This window comes from Saimiri boliviensis, chromosome X (assembly GCF_048565385.1).
Source record: "Saimiri boliviensis isolate mSaiBol1 chromosome X, mSaiBol1.pri, whole genome shotgun sequence".
Classification (NCBI taxonomy): Eukaryota; Metazoa; Chordata; class Mammalia; order Primates; family Cebidae; genus Saimiri; species Saimiri boliviensis.
In genome coordinates, this window is record NC_133470.1 from 88,981,680 (window position 1) to 89,007,401 (window position 25,722).

The window sequence follows — 25,722 nt, forward strand, 5'->3', positions numbered from 1 at the left end:
AGTTAATGCAAATACAAGCAAGATAGTATAAACCAGTCCTGGCATTATTGATTAATCAAGCCAGATGGGACTGGACATAAGGACCTTTTAGGTAAAAAATTGTTTACTTAATCAATCAAAAGTGATTATTTAGTTCATCTAGTGAATGACGGTGCCTATCCACCATTCAGGGGTGGATTCAATTATTGTACAAATATCTGCAAATTACTGGATAACATCAGAATGGATTATTTCTTCTTCTACATTTTCTTCTTCTTCTCCTATGAATGTTTTTATAACCCAGAAATTCTACACCACCAAGATCAACAGCCAGAAAATTTCATTTAAAATGTAGATGAAACCAATAATGTGTGCAGTTAATATCCCCTCTCCTATTCTCATTGTCTCATCTGTACCACAAGCCCCTACTACCACTTCATCTATTTTCCTAATTCCAGATGCATGGAAAGTCTACTCCACACCTGTGGCCTTAAATGCCAACTTTGAGTTGGAACAGTTCCCCCTCCCTTTTTAATAACCAAGATAAAAATTCTTAGACAACATGATATGTAATAGAAATCCTGATAGCACCATTTTTTTGAATTATAAAACTGCACCTTTGAGAATACAAGTCGATACTCAATGGTAAAATGATTATACTTATTTCTACCCACTACATTTCCATTTTAATGTTATGAATACTGCAAATTATAACACTCACATTATAACTTCTGAAGGGGATAATTTATAAAATCAGTGTCCATCAATTATAAATTTTTCATGATATTAATAAAATGGCAAGAACTAATTATGACTTCTAAGAAGATGCCTTGGACAAATTACTAATAAGTGGAAATGATATATATTTGAAAACACAATTTCTAATTCTAGCTGAAACCAGTGTAGGAAGATGATTGCAGAAAGGCCATTCACCTGAGGAGCTCCACAGTCTCAGAGTACATGGTGTATGGCGACTTTGCTTCCAGAGGGTCGCGTTCCATGGCATTGCCACATTCAGTGAAGGATAGGGCGGCATCAGCGTAATTCACAGCTTTGCCAAATTTCTCGAACTGAAACAGGAAGATGACTCGTCAAGATGATTCTCTGTTTTCTCCTTGATATAAAAGAGTGCTTTGCAACTGGGGGGTAGTTTTGCCCCCTTCCCACAGGGAATATTTGGAATGTCTGGAGACACTTTTAGTTGTCACCCCTGGGGAGAAGGGGCATCTGGTGAACAGGGGCCAGAAATGCTTCTAAACTTCCTGCTATGCCCCAAACAGCTCCCACAATGGAGAATGAGCTGGCCCAAAATGTCAGCAGTACCCAGGCTAAGAAACCCAGATCTAGAAGACAATGTATGAATTGGTATTAACAATGAAGTTACTGGCTAATGTTTCTATTGTCATGACACCAAGCTTAGTTGAGAGGAGAAAAACGCAGGCAGGGTATCATATGTGGTTTGTGGCATTGTTGTTGCTGTTATCATTATCTTTCTGGTGGACCTGAATCAAAATCATTGCCTCAAGTAGTTTCTATTCACTAAATTTACTGTCTGGTCATTGTAGTGCGATAGGACAGTACTTGCAACTAAAGGCTGCTTTTTATAAGCTTCATGGACAATGAACACATAGATTTTTGCTTCAGAACTCCTTGTGAGCACATCAACCTCACCCTCAGGAGAGGATTAACAAATTGATGATATTGTCATGAAAATCAGGAAGCTATAGTATGACTGTTGACAATAATCACATCACTTTCACTGTAAATGATGGTTTGAAATAGTGTGTCAAAAAGCCAAAAAATATAGTACCACTAAATGTTTTAGTTTAGTAAAATTTTATTGCAAAGGTTTTAGCCCTGATAATGGTCACGATTAAACTGACTTAGATATACTGATTTCTTTTTTATGTGTAATGAATATTATATATGACACTTTTATAGTATTTTATAACAGGATTTAACATTTTCAATTTTTGATAGCAGGATGTAAGAATTCCACTAATATGGCATTTTATGGAAAAGAATGAATATAATGCAGATTTAGCTATTTTAATTTTCTTGTATACCTTTTATCAAAATATTTTCTATGCAACTGTGAAAGTTTCAATTCTCTAAATGGCAGAGTGGATGTCTCTAGCAAATGATTAAGTACAACTATAAAATGATTAGTTATAGGTCCTGCAGAATATTGTAAATGACTTTTTAGAATAAATGTTCTTTAGCTTTTACGAACTGCAGGAATTCTGTGGGTTTCTTTCTGTAAGCTACTGTGGAGAAATACCGGTTTCAATCAAATTCAAACTGACATCATGAAGCCCTGTGTACATATATGCAAACTAGGTCCTTTCTCTTTTGCCTTGAAAGATAATTTCCTTAGGTCATCTGGCTCCACTGGCTTTCGCATTTGGAAATTAATCTTAGATCCTGATTTCAGAAAGTGGCTTTTCATTCATAAGCCTATAGCTGGAAAGATCTGGAAAGATCACCTAGCCTAAACCCTTTCTTCCCTAGGAGTAGCTGATGTCCAGACAAAAAAATTACATGGCCATAGTGCCAATTAATAACCAAGTTATGCCCCACCCCTGGCTTATTTCCCCATCCATAAAATGAGTGGCTGCTTCCCAGGCTAATATAGGCATAAGCCTAGCAAAAATATCATTCCTCTAAGTGTTTCTCAATCTTTTTTTCAATACCACCTCCCCCACTAAGGAAATTTTAAGATACAGTCAGCCCTCTGTATTCAGGGTTCTGCATCCATGGATTTAACCAACCTTAAATAAAAATATTCAGAAAAAAATGAATGGGGTTGCATCTGCACTGAACACATACAGACTTTTTCTTGTCATTATTCCCTAAACAATACAGTATAACAAATCTTCACATAGCATTATGTTCTACTAGATACTATAAGTAACCTAGAGATGATTTAATGCATATTAGAGGATGTGAACAGGTTACATGCAAATGGCCATTTTTTATCAGAGACTAGAGCATCTGAGGAGTTTGGTATCTGAGGGGGTCCTGGAACCAATCTTCTATGGATACAGAGGGATCACTCTATTTTTTCACGCACCCCCAATGAAATTTTAATACATTAAATATACTTATCTTCTCTTTATGCCCTGTGGCCCTTTGGAGGGTCACACCCCATTGCAATAACTAAGACCTTTTCATCTCCTCTATGAAACCAATTTTTGCCCTCATATGGGCAGTATCTCCCGAACTGGGAGTGCATCCTCTAAATGGATTAGGCCAAATGTGATCTCTTGGAAGACATATATATAAACACAACCTTGGAATGTAGAGTGATGTTAGTTCATAATCATATGTATATATATTTGTGGCACCGAGCGTTCTCAGTTCTTCAAGCATTTCATCTACATAGTCTCCGATGTACACCCCAGTCTTCATCAGCTTATGTAACAGCTTGTCAAAGGAACATGTGCATACTCCCTAACCCCAGTTTTGACAGAGGGAAAACCCTAGGAGCACTGGAGTGCTCTGTAGTGCCACAGAGTTGAAGGCATTTAGAGAACACCTTTGGTCTCTGAGGCAGCAGCATTGGCATCCAATACCTTTCAAATCTCTTATTGCCCATATAATGGTCACAGGCACAGTTGTCCTGGCATCTCCAATGGAGCTAGCACCCAGCCTGCCTTGTCACTTTTGTTTACAATTGTTTCTAAGGAACAATTTACACCACAGAAAGGTTAGCTGCAGATGCTAAGCAATTTGTGCCCCAGGAGGGGAAATGACAGAAAGCAGAGAAAAGACAGATATAAGAACCATGGACAGTTGATGTTGGCCACACAGCAGTCATGGTATTTCATCACAGCATTCCCAATAGTAAACACTACTGGGACAACTAAGTCCTAGCTGGACACAATGCAATGTTTGAGGATGCTATTTTTTTTAACCCAATGGGGTTTAGTCAAAGTGAGAAGCCTGGATTTAGGCACTCCCTAGGACAGTGGTTCTCAAATAGCTGCACTTGGGAATCTCCTGGGGAGCTTTAATACTCATTCCTGGGTCCCGGTCCCAGAAATTCTGATTTCATTGGTCTGGGGTATGGGCTAGGCCTCAGAGTTATTCTAAAGCTTCCCAATGTGATGTGTGGTTGAGACCCACTGGTAGGAGCCTCAACCAAATCAAACAACTCAAAATGTTGAGCATATCACTGATCTAGGTGGCCAAAACCCTTGGAGACAGCTGGGCAAAGTATCTTGAGAAATCCAGATGACAGCATTTCTTTTCTCTGCTTGGGGTCCCAGCTTATCTATGGGGCTCACTCCGAAAACATGTCATCAAATGCAGCAAGGAGTTGACTTTTTCCTCAGGCCTAGTTTTCCCAAAGCCAATTTTTGGGGACACATACACAGCTCTCAACAACTCTCCCATTCCCAGATAAGTTCTGGTTTACTGAACCCAAAGAGAGCATCCTTTCCAGGGAAGTTTCATAAGTCATTTCAAATTCACTTGAAAGATATGACATTAGCCTCTGAAGTTGGGGTAAGGGGAAGAACAGTGGGAAAACAAATGACAAGCTAACACAGCCCTGAGAACTTTGGGAATTACAGAGCTAAGTAATTCACCAGTTCCAACCTATCTATGCCAGGGCAGCAATATGTTGCCAGGCAGGTGTGGGCTGTGCTACTGAAAATCTGTTTGGAAAAGTACTTTCTGTGTTTTCTTTTGAAACATAAATCCTTAGTGGAAACAAAGTGATGAGAAAAAGGAAACCTACCAGTGCATCAGCTTTGTGCTTCAGCTTCTTAGCCTCTTGCATGTAATAATCAGCATTGTGAACCCTAAATAAACAAAAGGAGGTCTTTCAGAAACCAGTGCTTCATCTTTTCATTAAAAGACTGAATCATCAAACCTTTTCAGCTATAAATTTAGTCCCATATAATGCCTTGAAAAAGGCAGACTAATGCTGCCATTCATATCATAACCAACCTTAAATTAATACTGTAAATGAAATCTGAAGTACATAATGGCCCATTAGGATAAATAACCATATCCTCCAACCCCAACCATTACAGTTGTCCAAATAGATCAAACAAAACCTGGCTATAAATCCGTGTGTTGGTTATATGTGAGGACACGGATAGGAAAGGATAAAACAATCTGCATTTGCACCTGCTTTGGAACAGTAACAATGCTGCATGATTAAAATAGGCCCAAAACATTTCTTGGTGGGGACAGTGTATGCAGCAGAGAGAGGGGTATACTTTTAAGGGTATAGGAGCTGATGATGAGGTCTTATTTAGGGGAACATATACATAGCACTAGAAAATCCATGCTGCCCCCACCCCCGTTTACTATTCCAAACTGTCCATGATAATCAGGAACAACGTACGAGTCATCAAACGTGAGCTTGGGTCTCCGAACATTAGTGCTGCTGCTGGAAAGAAGGGGCAGAGCCGCCCAGGACGTCATCTCCAGGTGACTGCTATCCATGAGGCCAGTAGTGATGGTAGAGGTGACGGTGGAAATGGTAGTGGTAGTAGTTGTGGTGGTGGCCGTGGCGGTTGCAGTAGCTGTGACAGTGGTGGTGACAATGGCAGTAGTAGTGACAGTGGCAGTAGCAATAGCAGTGTTGGTGACAGTGACGGTGGCAGAGGCTGCCTTTTTTGGAGTCTCTCCCTCCTGGGAAAAAGGAGGACAAATAGTTTCCATTAGTTCCAGCTTCTCGAAACATCTTTTCATAAATGCTTTGAATGTCAAGCACGTTAAGAAAAAAGGCAAAAAAAAAAAAAAAAAAAAAAAAAAAAAAAAAAAAAAAAAAAAAGGAAAAGAAAATAATTCACACAGCTTGAGGATAAATAGGTGACCCTGGATATTTTATGAACACCATGAATCAACAGATTTTGTTCTATGATGATACCAAACACCAACCTAATCAGATGCTGCGATTACACAGTTCCACCATTAAGACAGCCATGGCAAAGGGCTAAATCCAATGGTAAATGTGAGGGGGAAGGGAAGGAATAATATAGAGGAGAGAGGAAGAGAGAGGGAGAAAGGAAGAGATGCATGGACAAAGAGAGGGAGACATAGAGATATTAAATAAAGCCCTTGACCCTGATGTGGGTATTTGTGATAAGGGAACCAGCCCAGAAGCTTTCTTCAGGGTAAGTAACATCCTCAGGTCACTCTGAAAAATACCACATACAGTTCAGAAAATATCAGGAAATTGTACTCTAGTTATCCCTGCCCTGACTGAACTGAGGTTGAATCAGCCCTTTTGTTCATGTGAGGCGCTTGATTGGTTTCTGGCTAAGTGAATGTCATGTGAGTTTGTCTCCATTTTGCTTTGAAATCTTGGGACGGTGAAGCCTCTTTTCTGCCAGGTCCAAAATCAAATGAGTAAGAGCCTTACAAGGGCTTTGCTTTGAACTGTCATTGCTATAGAGAAGATGGAGAAAGAAGGTGGTAAGATTATGTGACAGTGTGGTATCACGAGATCACCTGCTGTGTTCAAGTGGCCGACTGTGCCCTTCCACCCCTGGCAACTGTGGGACTCTCCTGACTGTTCTCTCTCTGACCATGCTTCCCAAGGTGCCTCCTCTTCCTTCTGCCCTTCTGAGTTGGTATCTCCCTAAGGTTGGCGTTCCCCAAGTTCACTTCTCAGTTCTCTTCTTTCTTGATATGACCTGTGAATCTTGTGTGTTGTTGGCACAGATTCGACAATAAGTAGGTAACACCCAAATGGAAACCTCAATTTACCCAATCTCCAAAGCTCCAGCCCACAGTGACCATCTTAGGACAATTCCACCAATGTGGCCATTAGCACCTCAAATTTTTCACAAATCAAATCAACAATTAAACCAATTCCCTCTTCCTGTTGATGGCAGGATGGTATTCCCTAGTCATCAAAGCAGAATTTCTCCATATTGATAAAAAATTTCCAAACTGGGTTGGGTGCGGTGGCTCACGTCTGTAATCCCAGCACTTTGGGAGGCCAGGGCGGGTGGATCACAAGGTCAAAAAATCGAGACCATGCTGGTCAACATGGTGAAACCCTGTCTCTACTAAAAATACAAAAATTAGCTGGGCATGGTGGCACATGCCTGTAGTCCCAGCTACTCGGGAGGCTGAGGCAGGAGAATTGCTTGAACCTGGGAGGCAGAGGTTGCAGTCAGCCAACATTGCACCACTGCACTCCAGCCTGGTGGCTGGCGACAGAGCGAGACTCTGTCTCAAAAAAATAAAAAATAAATAAATAAAAAATAAAATATAATTCCAAACTGAGTTTGGCACAGTTACCCAGGGAATTGCAGTAGTATCTGGGCTAGGGGCACTGAAACCTGCAAATTAAGGACTCCCCACCTTTCCTTCCATCTGAGCTGCTCTGCTTTAATCAGCTTTATATATTGAAGTTGTGTAAATTACTTCATTTTGAAAAATGATAATCCTCCTAAAACTCTTTTTGAAAACTACTGCTCTATTTGTCATTTTTCTTCCTCAACATTACCAGTTAATTACAGTTAATTACTCCTTTTAAATGTATCTCCCCAACATCTCTCGAATTTGTCCCTTTCTTCCTCAAAGCCTCAAAATGCAGCCCCCCATGGCTTCTCACTGAGACTACCAGAGTCTCCTGGCTGGACTCCCAACCCTTGAGCTCGCTTCTCCCTCCAGCCTCAATCTGCTGTCTACTAGCAGTAATTTTCTGAACAAAGTTACTAGCATCTCTCTGTCCCGCACTCAAATGCAAACTCAAGGCTGAGGCTCCTTTGCTGGCATTCAAAGCCCTACCTGATTTGGCTGCAGCTTTCTGCCCAGTTGCAACTGTTCTCTTCCATGAACCTTAGTTTCAACTGAATTGAACATGCCCCTGCTTTTTTTCACTTTCCTGATTTGGTACACGTGAAGTTTAAGATTTCAAAAAGCCTTTATTTCCTTTTTTTTTTTTTTTTACTAACTTGTGATAGTTTTTTCCACTTATTATTTTTATCACATTAAAAAATTTTTTAAATTGTGGTAAAGTACATATATAATAAAATTTTCTTTTTCTTTTTCTTTTTTTTTCTTTTTTTTTTTTTCTTTTTTTTTTTTTTTGAGACAGAGTGTCGCTCTCTCGCCAGTCTCCAGGCTGCAGTGTACTGGCATGATCTTGGCTCACTGTAACCTCCGCCTCCCGGGTTCAAGCAATTCTCCTGCCTCAGCCTCCAGAGTTGCTGGTACTACAGGTGTGTGCCAGCATGCCCAGCCAATTTTTGTATTTTTTAGTAGAGATGGGGTTTCACCATGTTGGCCAGAATGGTCTCGATCTCTTGATGTCATGATCTGCCCACCTTGGCCCCCCAGAGTGCTGGGATTATAGGCGTGAGCCACCACACACAGCCAAATTTATCATTTTGATCATTCTTAAGTGTGCAGTTCAGTTGTGTTAATATACTCACACTGCTGTGCAACCAACCTCCAGAACTCTTTTCATCTTGCAAAACTGGAACTCTGTACCCATTAAACAATATCTCCAAATTTACCCTCTGCCTTATCCCCTTGCAACCCCCATTCTACTTTCTGTCTCTATGAATTTAACTAATCTAGGGACCTCATATGAATTTAACTACTCTAGGGACCTCATATCAATGGGATCATATGGTCTTGACCTTTAATCTCTGGCCTGTTTCACTTAGCGTAATGTCTTCAAGGTTGATCCATGTTGTAGCATATGACAGGATTTCCTTCCTTTTGAAGGCTGGATAATATTACATTGTATCAATAGACCATGTTTTCTTTGTCCACTTCCCTTCATTTTTAAGCCCTACTCATCTATTAAGACTTAACTCAAGAAATGCCTCCTCCACCAGGAGAACTACCTTATACCTACAGCCAGAAGTGCAGATGTGTCTTAACTCTCCTTGGACCATTCAGAGACCTATCTCTATCCCTGCCCTAAGACACCAGCCACCAGCTATTTTATATTCTAGCCCTTTGAGCACATGTCTCATTGCTCACTTTAGACTGAGAGCTCTTTCAGCACTGGAGCCAGCTCTGATTTATGATACTGTCCCTCCATCCCAAAGCCCAGTACCCTCAGTGTTTGCTGAGTGCATGCATGCACACATACATGGATACTTGCCAGAGTCAACAGGGTCACTTTAAAGATAAAAGCCAAATGTGAAATGTATTTCTTATATTTATGTGGATCTTTTACACTTGATCCTGGACCTTCTGAATACCAAATAAGTCTTACCACCTAGATCTTACTGAGATAAATGTGCTGAGAAGCTAGGCATCTGCAAATTATTATGATGGATATGAAGAAAATGAAGAGTTTTTTTCAACCCAAACATTTTACACAAAACAGAGCCATAAGAAACTTGTAAGCCAGCTCCATGTCTCCACTGCCAGAGACAGCTTGGCCTAGACCAAACAGTAAGATCAGCCCAAGACAGTGTCATTTGTCTGTATGGCCAAGATATGTGGCAAGAACCCTGAAACATTACATCGACCACACATGGCATTGATGTCAATCCTGGCACATCTGACTGGAAATGGCTAAATTCAGCCATGATCATATCAGTTATATAAACACATCATCTGTCGACACTCACTCATCCACTGAGTCAATAAACAGGACTTCATGCCTAAATGGAATAGAGAAGACTCGGTGAGTACAAAATTGTAAACATTTTTGGAGCTAGAAGAAGCTCTATAGATCATCTAGTCAAATCCACTCATTTGATGATTTCAGAGATGTTTCATGATTGGCCCAGAGTCACAGAGAAAATCTGATGCAGTGCTGGCCCTACAAGAGTTAAGTGTCTTAACTCACAGGCTAAGGCAAAAATTATACCACAAGTTTCCTAGATTTGAAATCATTAATAGAAAGAAAGAATGGCCTAAGAAGAAGCATTGTTGCTCACTCCTATCAGAGAAGTCTAGTGATTTCCCTAAGAAGTATGATATATTTCTAGGAGCAAATATTTATATATTTATCATGTTTCCCCAGGAGATTTTAGCCCTTGTGAAAATGACTTTGCAGATTCTTTTAAGCATTATCATTGTCATAATAACATCTGTATTATTTATAATACCTAATTATTTGTGACAATATACAAGGCACTATACGAAGAGAAATAATGGAGTTTGTGTATTTGTATACACCTGCTTCTCATATTTCTTCTCTGCTTCTTCCTCCCTTCCTCCTGCAACATCCCTAAATGATCAAGTTAGATGAGCAGGGTTAATTCATTGCTACCTGACAATTATAATATTTCTTCCAAGATGCTTACATTTACCGATATCCCTTTGAAAGTAGCACAGAATTTGCCTTCGGTTCTCTTAGGTTTGGTAGATGTGATTTGTCCAGTCATGGAGATGTTTTTGTCTTGTCCAAAGGAACCATTACTGCCACTGACATTTCTGCGGCGTGGAGGATCCTCTGGCAGTGGGGAAAGTGGAGGAGGAAATAGTTTTTCTTCCTTTCTTCTGTTTGCTCTCCTGGATGAATTATTTCTGTGGAAAACAAGAAGTGTAGTGTGTCATAAAGTCTTATTTCTCTTTATTCTGATTTTCCCTATGATGCTAGTACTGTCAGCTGAAGTAATAAATTGCTGTCCCTCAACCTATGGTGAAGAGTATATATAAAAATGCATATAGATATAGATATCTTTCCACATAAATGTAGATATATGCATACATATGTATCCAAGAATAAACTAATGTCTTTGAAGTGGAACTCCATGACAAATGTAAATGTCTAATGGAGTGTGCTACAGTAGGAAATTTTCAACTTTTCAGGATTACTGTTAATTAGATTTTTATGGAAAATACAATGCAGACTTTAATCCCATCATTTTTCAGGATGGTTCCTACTTACTTGGCCCTAGGACTTAACTGCACAATCATGCAATAAATGGCACAATAAACAATCAGTGTAAGAATATTTTCTTAAGAAATATTATGCTTATACATTGCTTAGAAATAAATAATGCACTAAATAGTATTGCGATACACATTGCAAATTGTATATACAGAATGTTCTACTCCAACGCCGAGGCATAATGAGCCTCTAATCTTAAATTGTTACATTGAAGTACTGATGTACTCCACTTTACAAAACTCCATTGAAAAATATTATTTTGTCATATTCTTACTAGACATCTGCAATTCTAAAAGTGCTCCCATGCTTTCAAACTGATTTATCTGTTCATTAAATGGGTATCATCAAATAGTCTGAGACTTCAAATAAAACAGAAAAACTGAAACCTTATGCTAGCTGCTTAACATGGTAATTGGGTCATGGATTTTCATTTTACTTACTGTCTTAGACTAATCAATGAAGATTACTTGAATTTTAATCTTTTCTTAGACAACTAATATTGCACTGTGCAGCTATTTACTTTTCATGATTATTGACTACAATTTTCAATAGCAGATTAAGTCAATAAGAATTTACGTTTTCCTCTTGGTCAATTTCAGTCAGTGTCTAGAAATATAGATTTACAATATCTCAAAGCAACAAATCAAAGATGAGCAAGCATTCAAGTGGTTTGATTCCCTGGAATAGAAGCCAATGCAGCCTCCTTGTCCCACCTCCATTGTGGCAAATTTGCTAATTGTAATACCTGTCATCTTCTCCATCTTTTGTTTCATAAATGTGGCCCTATGTTAATATTTGTTGTGTAGCGAAACTGAAAAAACACAACTGTTTCTGTCATTACCTCAATTGATTAAAATTAATTAAAAGATACTTTCCAATGGATTTTAAAAACTGCTTTCAGATGCATAACCATTTTACAATAGCAGTGATGCCTGATTGAAATGATGGTGAACATACGGATTAAGATTCTTGTCCATGAGGCATCTCCACAAATATCAGATCACATTAAGTGTAATAATTACAAAGGCACCAGGCTTTTGGGAATTTGTATCTGCAGATGTCAAGAATTGCTGTGGTATCTATAGGAGGTGAACAGTGGTTCATTAGCTGTAACTACTCCCCCACTACTTGAGCTGCCCGAGAAGGAACCTGGGGCTGCAGGGGAAAGAGCTGCTTGTAAGAGGCAGTTAATTTGCCATTGGCAACTACAGTCACGCAATGCCTGCCCATCTGCCACTGAAACAACCAGTGGGAATTCAGTGCATTCTGTACAGTGAGCACCAGTGACCTGTCCCCCTTTACATCTGCCTGGTCATGACCTGGAACCATGGAGTCTTGAAAGACTTCCTTGGTGAAAGACACCCAGGGAGCCTTTGTCATTTCTAGAGACCACTCTGTCATTGTTATGACTTCCAACTAAAAAACAGCTTTTGCTTCTTTGGGTACCTCTAGCAATAGGCCAAGGGAGAATAGGAGACAAAAGAAGGGCATCACCACCTGTACTGAATTCCTCAGAGGCCCTGCTGATGGTACCAGCTCTAAAGAAGAAGGGGAGATTTAGGAGAGTCCTTCTGTGGAACTATGGGGAATTATAGCTGTCACAAACTGATGTGGCATCTTTATTAGGTTAAAAATGTCATTTAGAAAAATAAACGTTGATTACCACTTTGTTTAAAAAGTTAATAAAGCACAATGGAGCAAAGCTTGGGGAGAGGGTTCCCAGGAGTAGACCCCTAAGAGGCCAGTCATTGCTTCATTCTTCCTCAACTCCAGAAAGTTTTCCAGAGAAAACCCATCTGTTTGGAGGGCATAAGAAACTGATTGAGGCCCTTTCTGAATGATAAATGCTACAAGGGAAACACTGCTTTCCCACCTACAAGAAAAGTAAAGACATTGTAAAGACAGTGGATTAAAGACAGCATTTGGTGTAAGGAACATGGCTGTACTGAAGCCAAGCAGGCACAAGGCAGCAGGCATAGGCTGAGGTAAGCAGCCTCGATGACTCAGTGGATCTGGGCACAAGCGCACAGTCCCATGTCTTATATAATCATAGCCATGTAGACATAACATAGAGAAGCTTACCACCTGGCTCTCAGCAACTACTGTTTGTATAGTGTATAGATATAACACTCACCCTGTGAAGGAGCTGCTGAATAAAATTTTGCCTCATTTACCTGCTGTCTCTGGAGTGTTCTTCCAGCTCCCTGTCCCATATCCACCCACTCCCCTCAGATCTCAGCTGGGGCTGGGCCCCAATCCTGAGCATGACATTTGGTAAGAACCAACTCAACTGACGAGACCTTCATGTAATACTTGGTCATCTCTCTTTTATAAACTGGGGAAAGCGACAGGCTACTGGTCACCTAGAGAGTGTAGCAGTGGGGACTGACGGTTGTGACAGGTCCTTCTTTCTCGCAAACAAAGGAGGGCCCTGGAATGACCATGTCTGACCATCAGGGAAGCATGCCTCCTCACATGCCTGGTCCACCCTGAAGTGAAGGGGTCAGCTTGCTCCACTGGAAGGGTCTCTAGTTCTCAGAACTCCAAGTGTGTATGTGAAGGGATGTTTCAGAGCAAAGTTATATCAGAGAATACAGATATACCTCACCAATAGCTACTGATCCTCAGGGAGCGGGGCAGCCCAGGACCCAAATCTCCTTATTAGTTAAACCAGATCTGGTGGTAATTGATCTTTTCCTTCCTTTCATCTCAAAACAACAAAGATTCAGACAAATGTAAGCTGATAACTTATTTCTGACATCTTATCTGTAGCAAATTGATGCCATATCACTGATGTTAAACAGTAATCTGTGAAATCAATTGTTAGCAGCAGTTAGCCAGATTGCTCTCTGCTCTGGGCTGCTAATAGGCTCCAAAACTGGGCTTTGATGAAAGTAATCTTTAACGTTGAATGAATTTATGGCAATAATTACTCAGACAGAATGGTTCAAATAGCTGACATCATTGTTAGTTAAGTGATATTTATAAGACAGAAAGAACTTGGTCACAGTGCTTGGCAGAAACAGAAGGCAGGACTTCTGTGGAGCTGACTCAAGCTGTTGGACTGAGGAGGTGCCTGGAGGCCTCCTGCTGGAATCTGGAAACTTCCACACAGAGAGAGAAGGGAGACAAGGTGCCACCTCCTTGGAATGACATGTTTGGGGAGCCCAGAGAGATGAGCTGTCTGGGAGTGGCCCTCCTCCTGGGGCACTTCCGTGTCAGGGAAAGCCAACTTTATTTTTCATTCCCCTGGCTTCTGTGGCACTCCAGGCATAGCTACTGGTCCTCAAGCTTCATATCAATGTTAAGTAATGACATCAAAGAGGAAGTAGCTGCCTCATCCTGTCAAGATCAGGGAGTTGCCTTTGAAGGGAAACTGAGTAATAACCATCAGAACTGAAGGTTGGGTAGAAGCAGGTGATAGAGATTCTCTTGGTGCTTCTTAATTTCTTTATTTCCTTTTACCCTTTACTGAGTACTCAAATTTTGTTTCGACTGATTTTAGTGATCAATCTGACTTGGAGTAAAGAAATGTTGCTAAAAGCCCATGGAGTCACTCCAAACCTGGCAGCCTATGTTCCACTCTTTATCACACCCTTGTTAAACCAGTGGCCAGGGACAGCTGTCAGGCCTTGACTGAGAGACTGCTGTTTTTTTAACTTAAAGTCTTCTGGGGCAGGATCCCCTAAACAGGTTCAATTAGGACTTCTTAGGAGTCTGAACAATCATACCAAGCCATCATACAGAGACAGGGCAGACTCACTCTCTAGTGTTGGGAGGTTTGTGAGGTGGGGCTGGTGAGATGCAAGGAGGGAGCAAGCAGATAGTTGTGGCCTCCTCCAGGCGCTGCTTCTTCTCAGGAATCTTCTCTGCAACTTCTGTTGGCTTTAACAGGGAAAAAAATACACAGGGCTTGAAATACATGGCACCATTCAGACAACGACGTTTTATACACTAAAAAATGAGCAAGATACATAGTTTGCTTTTATTTTAACCTCTAGATTAGGTAGAAAGGTTAAATGTGCACCTTTGATTAGACAAAAAAGCAATCAACCTTGTCTTGCCTAGTCCTACCAAGAAGTTGGCATTTGAGAGAGTAGAACTGTGTGATCTGAACCTCTTGTAAAGACTGGGTGGCATGGTACTCTCACAACAACAGTAAAGAGAATATATTAATACAATTTTTGGTAACTTCTCCCATCAACAGTGCCCCCACAAATGAGTAATTTAGAAACTAATATTGTAACTTGAACATGACATAAACCCTGTCCAAGCAGCATGGGGATGGTGGCTGACAACTAAAGGTTACTTATACAATGAACACCATGTAAGGAAATGAACCACGTTCAAAGCACAATTTTGGACTTTTGCATGTGCTGTTCTGAAGGTACATTGTCAGCTTGGTTGTACTGTTGTCATCACTAAATGTGGAGAATCAGTAGTAGGGCAAAGGTCTTTGACTTCTTAGTCCCTATTGGAATATAGGTTGAGTAGCCATTACCTAGAATAGTTGGGACCAGAAGTGTTTCTGATTTTGAATATTTTGGAATTTTGGAATATTTGCATTAAACTTACCAGTTGAGCATCTCAAATTCAAAAATCCCAAATCGGAAAATGCTCTAATGAACATTTATTTCTCCTGAGTGTCGTGTCAATGCTCAAAAAGTTTCAGATTTGGAGCATTTTGGATTTTGGATTTTCAGATTTGGGATGTTCAAACTTTACTCTCATTAGGTATGTTCGTATGCAACCCAGAGAGAATACCCTTTGTTTTGGAATTTGTAAAGTCAAGCTGAATGATGACTGCAATCATTCTTGCAGCATCCTAGTCAGTAGGATGGCCTGGCCACAGTGGGGGCTGTGACTCAGTGAGGAATCTTAAGTCTTTCCTGGAAAGGGACAGAAGAAAGGAGGACTGGGACCCTCCTTTCTAGCCACTGTGACAGTCTTAGAAATAAGATTACCTGAATATCATCATCATGAGATGTCACTCTAAAAAAAAAAAAAAAACTATCCTGAGATGTGGAAGTACAACAGAATGAGCATACTGTATACCAAACCATCTCTCTAGAAATAGTTCAGATGAAAAGGGCAATTCTGGATTTCCCCTTATGAGTATCATTTATAGCCTTGGAATTCATCCCTAAACCTCTGGAGGTAAGATTTTCCCAAGTCAAGCCTACCACATAGGTCAGTGATCCCAGCAGGCTATGCAGAACATGTGGTTGGTAGGACCCCGGACACTCAGAGTGTAACTGGGCTGTGGAGATGCTAATGTTTGTCCAGAGAATTGAATAAGCCCTAGAAAATGCATTTAGACATTGGGGGCACTTGGGTGCCTTGCGTAAGTAAGGAGACTTTCTTCGTATTTTTCTTTCTCACACATCATAAGCCCTCATCTGCCATAATGAACAGTCTTGCCACTGGCTACATATCATTCCTAGTATTTCCTCTCTCATTATGTCAAATACTGCATTTCCCATAGAAAGCATCATCACCTTCACCAAAATCTGCAATGCACTGCCTTGGCTTCCTTTAAAATGAAGCTCAAGATCAAGTCAAACAACAGACAGCTACTGCTCACAAGCACTTGGCAGGCCACTTTGGACTGCTTACCTTGTGCTTACGCTTGCCCTTAGGGGCTGGTTTCTCCACAGGGGCGACAGCTGTCTGACGCTTGGGTTTTGTGGCAGTCTCCTTGTGGTCTGGCTTGGAAGGTGCTGCATGGAGGGAGTTGTGGCCAGGTACTCTAGAGAGTAAGTCAAGGTCAATCTTCACCCAGAGGTTTTTCATGTTCTCATGATCTCGCAGAGGGGACAGAATCTCAGTTTGCACGACAGGAATGGGTGAAAATGTTGGCTCTTCGTTACTGATGGATAAGTTGTTGTTGCCGTCACTGTTGCTCATTAAGGTGCTGAGGGTCAGGCCGGCACCACAGACTTCCTTGGATTTGGCAGGATTACCTCCAGAAATAATACACGGAGGCAGGACTTTGATTTGCAGGGTCTCTTCCTGATCTGTGTTGGAGTCAGATGTAGATGAATCTGTTTCAATGAATTCCCGAGACTTTGGCACAATCTTGCCAGGCCCTCTGTACTTCTTCTTCTCGGTAGCCAAGGGGATGTTAGGTCTTGGTTCTTTCCTAGGGGCTGGTTTGTGGGCAGTGGCTTTGTTGCGGCCTCTTGGTGGATCAGGAAGCTCCACACTTTCTTTATCTTTGGGAGTGCTGCTGGTAATATTTGGTTTGGGCCAGGTAAACTCGTCAATGCTGGTGTTCTTCTCAACCTTTTTGGGCTGTTTTTTCCCAACTGTCCTTTGAGACACTGTCTCACTACTTGCTGACAACTTATGCTTCAAAGCCTTTGTTTCTGGAGTTTTCTGAGTGGGCCGTGGACGGGCTTTCTCCCTAATGAGACTGAGGAGAGGCCTTTCTTTGGGTTCAGCCGGGACCTGACTGACATTTGTCTTCACTTTCATCTGGACTTCCATTGGTTGGATGATTGGAGGAGGCAGAGAAACCGTCTCCATCGGTGTTTCATTTTGGCCACAAATAAAAGACTTGTTCTGGGATGTCACTTTGTTAAGCCATTTATCCAGTTGCCACTTGTTGGTTGAGGGTGGCTCAGGCTGCAGATTGAGAAACAGCATCAAGAAAGATTTTTACACTTGGGAAGGATTCAGGAGAACCCTCAGTACAGAGACTACTAATAAAAGCTTTGGATGTTAAGTGACTGTTCACACATACACAAATACACACACTCACACACACATACACCCCCCTGCACACACCCACTGTCCACAATATTCAAATGACCTAAATAGCCAGATATAAACCAGCTGCGGTCTACTTATTTAAACTTATTTCCACTCTTTCTCTGAAAATATTCTCCACTTTGGCCAGGAAGAAAAGAATTATTCACAGAGAGGTGTTCCAGTGGCTTAGCAGGGGTGCCCATGAGGGAAATCTGTCTCCAAAATCCTTTGTGGGAAGCATCACTCAACCTCTCACCAGGAGGCACTGATCCTGAGAGGAATGTAAGCGCACCTCAAGTATAATTCAAAAGGAAACGCTTTCCAACTGCCAAAATGCCAGTGCCTTCTATGTGATGCTGTCTTTCACTGAAAACAGAGCAAGCCTTTTGTATTTTTACTGAAGGTAAAAAATATTTGACTTCCAAAAAATAGAAACCACTGCACTTTTCTTGGTGTATGGGCAATAACCAATTTATAGGGACATGCATGCAGACATTAGTTTCCACTAAACCATGACAATGATGCATACTACTCGGGTCCTTGATTCCCAACTCTTAGGTCTGCCAGCTGAAATAAAAAAGCCATCATTTTTATTAGAAGAGCTTTTCTTTGGAAAACCATCAGCAGAAGCTTATGGTACCAGCCAATAGAGGATGACAGAATTAAAAACACTTGAGCAGTTGTGATTGCAACCTGCACAACACAATGACAGGCAAGGGTTGAGAAAGTTGTATCCACTGCCACTGTGGGCAGCAGAGCTCTCGGGTTGAACATCAGCTCTGGAAACACATGGACCCGGGTTTTCAGTCCTGGGTCTCCCCCTGTCTGTGAGATTTTGGGAAAATTCTTTTGAACCTCCTAGAACCTTATTCTCTCATCTGTAAAATGAAGATAATAATAAGTACTCTGAAAGGTTGTTATAAAGATGGTGTGAGAAAATGCAAGTCAAGGGTTCAGCAGTGCCTGGAACATGCATGGTCCATGTTCAACAGGAGTTTCTATTATTAATAGCAAAAATATTACTATTATCTCCTATTTTTTTCTTTTCAGATTATTGATAAACAAGTTTATGAAGAGCCAGGTATTGGGGGTGGATTTTACTTGCTCTACCAAATGCAGGCTCAGGAATATTGAGCAGCCATCCTGGAATCAGAGGATGTGAAGCAAATTCTTTTATTTCAAGATTATTAGTTTAGTATTTCATGGAGCTGTGTTAAATGTTTTTGTGAATTATCATCAAACACACTTGAAGGATGCATATTAAAATAAAGAACCTATAACATTTAAATGGTCATTTTACCTTTAAGAAAAGTCAAACTTCTTGGGTCTTACTTGCCAAGTAACAATTCACACTTTAGAATAAGAGTCAGTGTGCCCAAGGCCAGAATTGGATCCTGACTGGCTTCACTGGTCCTCTCAGAAGACAAGCTGCTAGTCTAGTCATTACTATGCTAGTTTTACTATGCTAAGAGTAGCTAAGTGAGTTACACAGCAAAGCAGTCACGCGGCAAGAAATTTATGCATGTTAGGATTTGTGAATATATGTTTTTTAAAAATACTTTTAAACATCTGGATACTTTTCTGAAGTGGTTATTGTGCTAAATTAATTATTGTGCTGAAAATATGTGTGTGTGTGTGTGTGTGTGTGTGTGTGTGTGTGTGTGTGTGTGTGTATGTGTGTTGAGGGTGATGCCTTGGGGACAGGCAGATCATGGTTAGGGTCCTGGCTCCTTCACTCACCTCTGGAGTGGCCACACGAGGTGCCTCATTAGATTCGCTGTCAGTGGTGCTGCTTTCAGTGTCTGAATCTGACTCAGAGCTGCTCTCTGATTCACTGGAGCTGCCAGAACCCCCGCTGGCTTGCATTGCAGGTGGGGGCTGGGGAGTGGCCAAGGGTGGGCTGAAAGAAAAATGACATAAATCATTGCCTCATTTAGTCTCAAATCAGATGGAAAACAGCCCAATTCAGCAGAAGGGCCTATGATCCGTGAAACACAGGCAGAGTGGGGTTTACTGTCCCCATTTTACAGACAGGAAACGTGAGGCTTAGGAGGCCCAGTGACTGGCCCAAGTTCAAAGGTTTGATAAGAACCAGGCCTGTGTGTATCCACGTTCCTTGGTTTTCCATCACACTGCCTTGTCTTCCAGAAAAGCCTTGCCACCCTACCTCAACAGAAAAACCTTAAGCCAAGTTTGCATGCCTTCTGGATGTAGATACAGATATAGAGCTTTAGATGTTAAACTGTCCCATTTTTCTCAGTTAAGATAATTTTTCATTTTTTGTTCCCTCCTTGTTCAACACCCCATAGGTTCGTCAAGGGGCTCTGATCTTAGTTAAACACATGGTATATAATTCTATTACCAAGGAGTGAGTTCAATTATAATTTTAATTGGAGGAAACTGAGGTTCTTTCAGCTAGCTGGAGAGCCAAGACTACTACCTAGCACACTGGCCTCCCATCTCCCTCAAAGGGCACTAGCTATGCTGAGCGTATTCATTGCTGAGGGCCTGGGGCTCATTCCCAAAGTGACTGGAGTTGGTCCTCAATTGCTGTCTGTTGGGTGTATGAATGAGAGAATGAGATAACACACTTCCAGGCCTCCTCCACCCTAATTTTTATAACCTCTTTGTAACTCTTACCAGGAGTTATAATCATAAGAGACCAACCAGCTGTAATGATTGATTTTAAATTTGTAAAGCTGACCAAGCAAAGTGTTTGGAAAGTGACACCATTAGCTACTCTGCCTTTATTGATAATCAATACTCCTCCTCACTGATCGTTTGCTCTCTGTGCCCCATAACAAATTAGCCTCAGCTGCATCTCAGCAAACTGGGGTATGCGATTACCTTTCTATCTTTTTCTCATTGTCGCTTTGAAGTTTGCTTTCTCTCAGAAATGGGTCTCTAAATTTGGGGGAAGGTACTAATCTCCCCCTGTCTCAGCCTAATCTCTCTTTGGAAATCAGTTTAGCTCCTGGGGAGGGGGGTGCTGGGGGCCTGTTTGTCTGTTTACCATCTACCTGATCTTCGCAGCCTCTTGCATGCCGCAGCAACTTGACTTGCTGTCTCCCTTGCATTCCCCCAATCTGAAGCAGCAGCTCAGTCAAGAGAGCCCAGTCTGGTCCTGGAGGTCATCTGGTCCTGTGGCCCCTCATTCAAATGTGAGAAAAAGGATCCACAGGATTTCCCAGCCCCCAACTCAAGGAGCATAGATCTTTATTCACTGCCTGAACCCAAACAAGTTCATGTCCCCACCCCACGCCCTCACTAGAGCCTCTTCTCCAACATTGCAACTCTCACTTGCTGAGCTGGAGCCATACTGTGCTGCTGCTTGGAAAGGAATAGGATCCCTTCAAAGCCAGCATGGGCTTCTCATCAGTCACTACTCAGTGTAGAGAGCCTTTCCACTTCCTGTGCCCTGTGTCCCTGAAGACTGGCCCTTTAATTTCCCAGGTAGACATTTTCTTTCATACAGGGAAAGCTCATTTTGAACTGCTATTTGCTAAGTAAATGCTAACTACAAGTATGTTCCTCTGTCAAGTACATCTAGAGATTAGGGAATAATAAGAAATAAGAAGACTAAATAATAATAACAAGAAATAAGGAGACTACTGTATCTCCTGAGAACTGTGTGCCTTCCTCCAGCCATGGGGGTAAAGTGAGGAGACCTGTAACAGGGCTCTTCTTGCCCTGCATTCCTTTGTAGATCTCTCTTTCTTGTCAGTAATGATACCCTATTTATGCAACGTTCTCTTTAAATCTAATCAATTGTTTTTGTCTTTGGTTACTAAATAAAGACTGAGAGAACAGAAATCTAAGTGAGACTAATCCAGAGATTAGGCTAACTTGGCCTCAATTCCCCCCAAGTGAAGTTTTAAATATAACACAGAGCATCTGCAACACAGAATACTGGGTGGTAGATTGAGGGATAAATCTAATTTGTATCTACATTTATGATTCTTAAGTGAAAAGGCTGTTTCCTAGTTATCATTTCACATCTATGCATTCATTTCTGGCTTTCAATAAGGAGCTGGTCATCCTGTTATTATTAAGCTAAAATAGATTCTAGGTTGACTTTAGAATATTTCTGGATAGAGTTCCACTTACTAGATGATCTTCTAGCAACTTCTGTAAGAAACAAAAAATCCCAGGGATTACTCCCTCAACCAAATACATTAAGATGATGCACATGAAGCACCGATTATTTATTTACCAAAATCAACTTATTTGTCAGCTAAATCAAAGTTTCTTGGATTTAGTAGAAATTGGGCTGTATGTGTGTGTGTGTTTTGTATAGATCTTTCTTATCTAAAGCCCTTCTGAGGAGAGATGTATTTGAGTATTCAGATGTTTTCAATTTTAAAAACTAATATGCTGAATATATCATATATAATATTCTCAGTGGAATCTGGATAAGCACCCTTTAATAAAACTTGTTACTATTGCTGAAGTAACATTCACAATAAGAGGAATACATAAATGTTTTACATAAATATATTTACAGCAGTTTAGGTTAAGTCTTATCATCAAATGAATTTGTCTCAAGGTTAGAAAAAATGATGGTTCATAGAACTTTTTGAATTTCCGAATTGTAAGAAAGTATGGATGTGAATAGAAACCATATATGAAAATTTGACAATACTTATAAGTAGATATAAATAAAGATGTGGAATTAAAACTGTTTTAAACATAAGGGCAACCTTGACTGAGACCCAGTGTAATGAGACCTGAAATTATTTATCTTAAGAAACTTTATACCTAAATTTGTTTCTGTGTTCTCAGGTGGGACCTCATGGACAGTCAATTTTGACAATGAACACTTAGAAGAAATTAGTATGGGAAGAACATGAAGAAGGACATCAGCTTTTTATACTCAGACATACGGACTTGGGGATAAGAAGGAAGGGGGACTTAAATTCAGGGAGGGCGCCATGAAAACTCAAACTAGGGCTGAAGGATTTCAGTTATTAATGTGAAGTAATTGCTTTCTCTGGGCAGTTGCACGGTTGGAAATGGAGAGTCAGCATTTGTGGAAGGGAATAACCGTTACTTAAATGGAGGCAAAATTGCTCCTACCAGCACCTTTCCTGTGCTTCTACTCTCTATCTTCTGCTCATGGGCTTGCTGGAAACTAGCTGCACCCAGTCTGCTAAGGAATGTAAGTTCCACATCTGAGTCTGGGCCTCATTTCCTGTGGGCCTACCTAGCTCCCAGTTGGGACTGCTCCCAGGGACAAAAAGTGAGTACAAAACTGAAACATTGTCTTTAAAAGCACGTCAAACATCAATACCGGAATCATTGGCCTAAGGCCACATTCTTGTCTAGAATACACCACGGAACTTTCAAGTTGGCAAAGCATCATAATATGTCACTTTTGGTTCTTTACTGAAATCTGTTAGCTGTTCAGCTAGTTAAATTTCCACTTCTGCTACATTTATCATACATTGCTAATTTGTTTTCCAGATGTATATTAAAGTGGCTGTAGAGTAAAGCTAGCCCATGTAACACTTGATTCTGCCTAGGAGATGAAAAACGAATGCACAATTTATATATTCTTCATTCACTAAGACTGTATTAATGTTATTTTTCACACATCAATTACTTTCATATTTTAATAAGCTCCTTTTAAAAAGAATGCTAGTGGTCACAACAAACATAATGTCTGATACTAAAAATAATTAACATTGCTATATAAAACCATCTATTCTATAGTCTGTAAATATTAAAAGTATACTCAGTAACTTCACTACAATGTGATAAACTTCACAAAGGACCCACATTTGTAATGACTTCAAAGTCAACTGCTTAACCTCTTCAAAGATCAGACTTTGCTATCATATTCATCAGAGTGAGCCATCTTTACTGCACATGGAACTAAGCTTCATTTTAATCCCAAATCCCTTCATTAGGTCTTCATGATCATAGCCCAGACTGGGGGCAGAGATGATGGCTTAGCAAGTCAGTGACACTAGCATGGGAATCCAAAGCTAGGGAAGGTGATCAAAGAGTAGGCCCATGGGAGAGAAGCTGGGGGAGGCATTTAAAATGCTTTCTCCAGACGGGGTTGGCCCTGGTGGAAAGCTTGAGAGTACCAGGGGAAAAGATGGGCGTTAAGAGATAGTCCGGGCACCCTAGACTCTATAAGCGATAGTCTTTCCATGCTTACTATCCAGACTCTTCTGCAATAAAGGGATTAATGTGTAGCACCATAATTAATGAATAGATGCAGAAAAGATGAAGAAGCCAAAGGCCACATTAAAGAAACTGACTATTCTGCCTGAAGAATACACTGGATTGGGGGTGGGGGAAGGGGCACATTGGCAGTGGGGAAAGAGGGGGCTTGTTATGAAATTTCAAGGTAAATACAAAATCAGTGAGTTGGAGATCTAGTCAGAAAGATTCTAACTCAACACCAGGAAATACTTTTAAAACTTTACGGCTGACCACAGAAATAATGCACTGTGTTACATGCCAGTGAACCCTGCACCTTAGGTGACCAGATAGCCACCGGGCTATAAAGAATGTGGGAGAAAAATCCCTATTGTGGGTCTGAAATGGGGTTGGATGATCCCTGTTAAGGGAGTCCTGATAAGTAAACAACAATGAGAAAGTGGACCCACTTGTTCTGAGAGATGGCTATTCCCAAAAAATGACCTCATTACACAGGTACAATGACCTTGTTTTACGGGCAAAATGACTTTGTTCTGCACATAGCCTCCTCTGGCACAACCCTATCAAACTTCCCTCCAACCCCTGCCTCTTTGCAGACAGCTCCTTCTCTGCTGTGCTGCCTGTTGCAACCTTGCCACATATTTTCATACTTTAATAAATCTTCCTTTCTCTACCTATAACTGTCTTGGTAAATTCTTTTGCCACTTACACCACTGGCACTACCAGATAATCACTATCCACAGATAGTTACTACCCACAACATTTTAGGTGTCTTTCAACTCAAAGATTATAATCCCTATGAACCTAAAGTGTATTGGGGATTTCAAGTGAGGCTGTTCATGGCCTTTGTGAGAACAATTGTGAGGAGACGTTTGTGCAATCCAATCTGCTCCTTAAGGCAAGTCTAGGAATGTCCTGCTCTCTACAATACTTTATCAGTCATAGGGTTATTGCATAAACCTTACAGGATTAAAACTGCACCTCTGTAAGGATATTTTGTAAGTCAGACTTTTTACTAACTCAGATTAACGGCCTCGAGAAAGACAAACATCTGCACCAGTGCTGTTTGAGTCTAATTCTAATTTAACTGTAAATCCCTTTCTCTGGAGATAAACAGAGATGGTGAATTGACCATTCTGCTCCATCAAGCTGTGTGGGCATCCACACTATGTATGGGAAATGTACATGGGAAGATTCTATAAGCAAGTCCGCAGGGTATTGATCTTGGCAACACATTTCACAAGGCCCAGAACTTGCCAAAGACATGGAGCATGAGATGTTTAATGGGAAAGTCCTATATGAAACCCTCCTCCTCAGTTAAGACTTGTATGAATTTCATCAACTTGACTGTGTTCCAGTTTTACTGGGATCAAATGTCTGTCTACTAGATAATTTAGAATGGTTTCATATTTGATTTCATCATTAAGCTGTAGTGAAATGAACTTCAGACAAAGGAATCAACATCCGTAGCTGATCTTATCTCCCTTCCTCCCTCATTTTCGTCTCTGAACTCTGGGTTCCAGAACTGGAGCACTGTGTCTGCCTCATCACATTAGGTCACCGGAGGCAGACATTCTGAACGCTGAACCTATTCTAGCCAGAGAGTGGGAAGAATCCATTTTGTCTGTGTCAGCAGTTTTGAAATCTTCCCCCATCTCCCTTGCTCCCTGAAAATCCACTCAGCCCATTTCTGCAACAAAGAGTGTATGCAGAAATAGAAAGCAATAGAAAGTGTACACAGAAGTATATTATATAAAACTGATAAAAGCAGAGCTGCCCTAGTGGAAACAAGAAAAAAGAGATGTGGAGAGGGGAGGGAGCCTCCTTACGATGCCCCCTGAGCACAATTTGAAAATAAAATAATTCATATCCCAATATCATCACAAGCAAGTCACAATGAAACATATTTTCTGCTAATTTTCTGATGCTATTGATGAGCGACAGTCGGTCATGGTCCAGTTGTGATCTGGGCCACACTCTGA

The 25,722-nt window shown here is 40.8% G+C and overlaps 1 protein-coding gene across 4 annotated transcripts in view; it reads right to left on the minus strand.

Moving 5' to 3' along the window:
- AFF2 (ALF transcription elongation factor 2) overlaps window positions 1-25,722 on the minus strand; it is a 495,721-nt gene that overhangs the window by 17,954 nt on the left and 452,045 nt on the right. For all 4 annotated transcript variants that reach the window (XM_010349740.2, XM_010349738.2, XM_010349739.2 and 1 more), the window contains 7 exons: window positions 19,310-19,469; window positions 16,433-17,443; window positions 14,580-14,701; window positions 10,227-10,449; window positions 5,339-5,628; window positions 4,724-4,787; window positions 913-1,049 (listed from right to left, as the gene is read on the minus strand). In XM_010349740.2, the coding sequence (XP_010348042.1) occupies window positions 913-1,049; window positions 4,724-4,787; window positions 5,339-5,628; window positions 10,227-10,449; window positions 14,580-14,701; window positions 16,433-17,443; window positions 19,310-19,469 (2,007 nt within the window). The remainder of the gene's footprint in view (window positions 1-912; window positions 1,050-4,723; window positions 4,788-5,338; window positions 5,629-10,226; window positions 10,450-14,579; window positions 14,702-16,432; window positions 17,444-19,309; window positions 19,470-25,722) is intronic.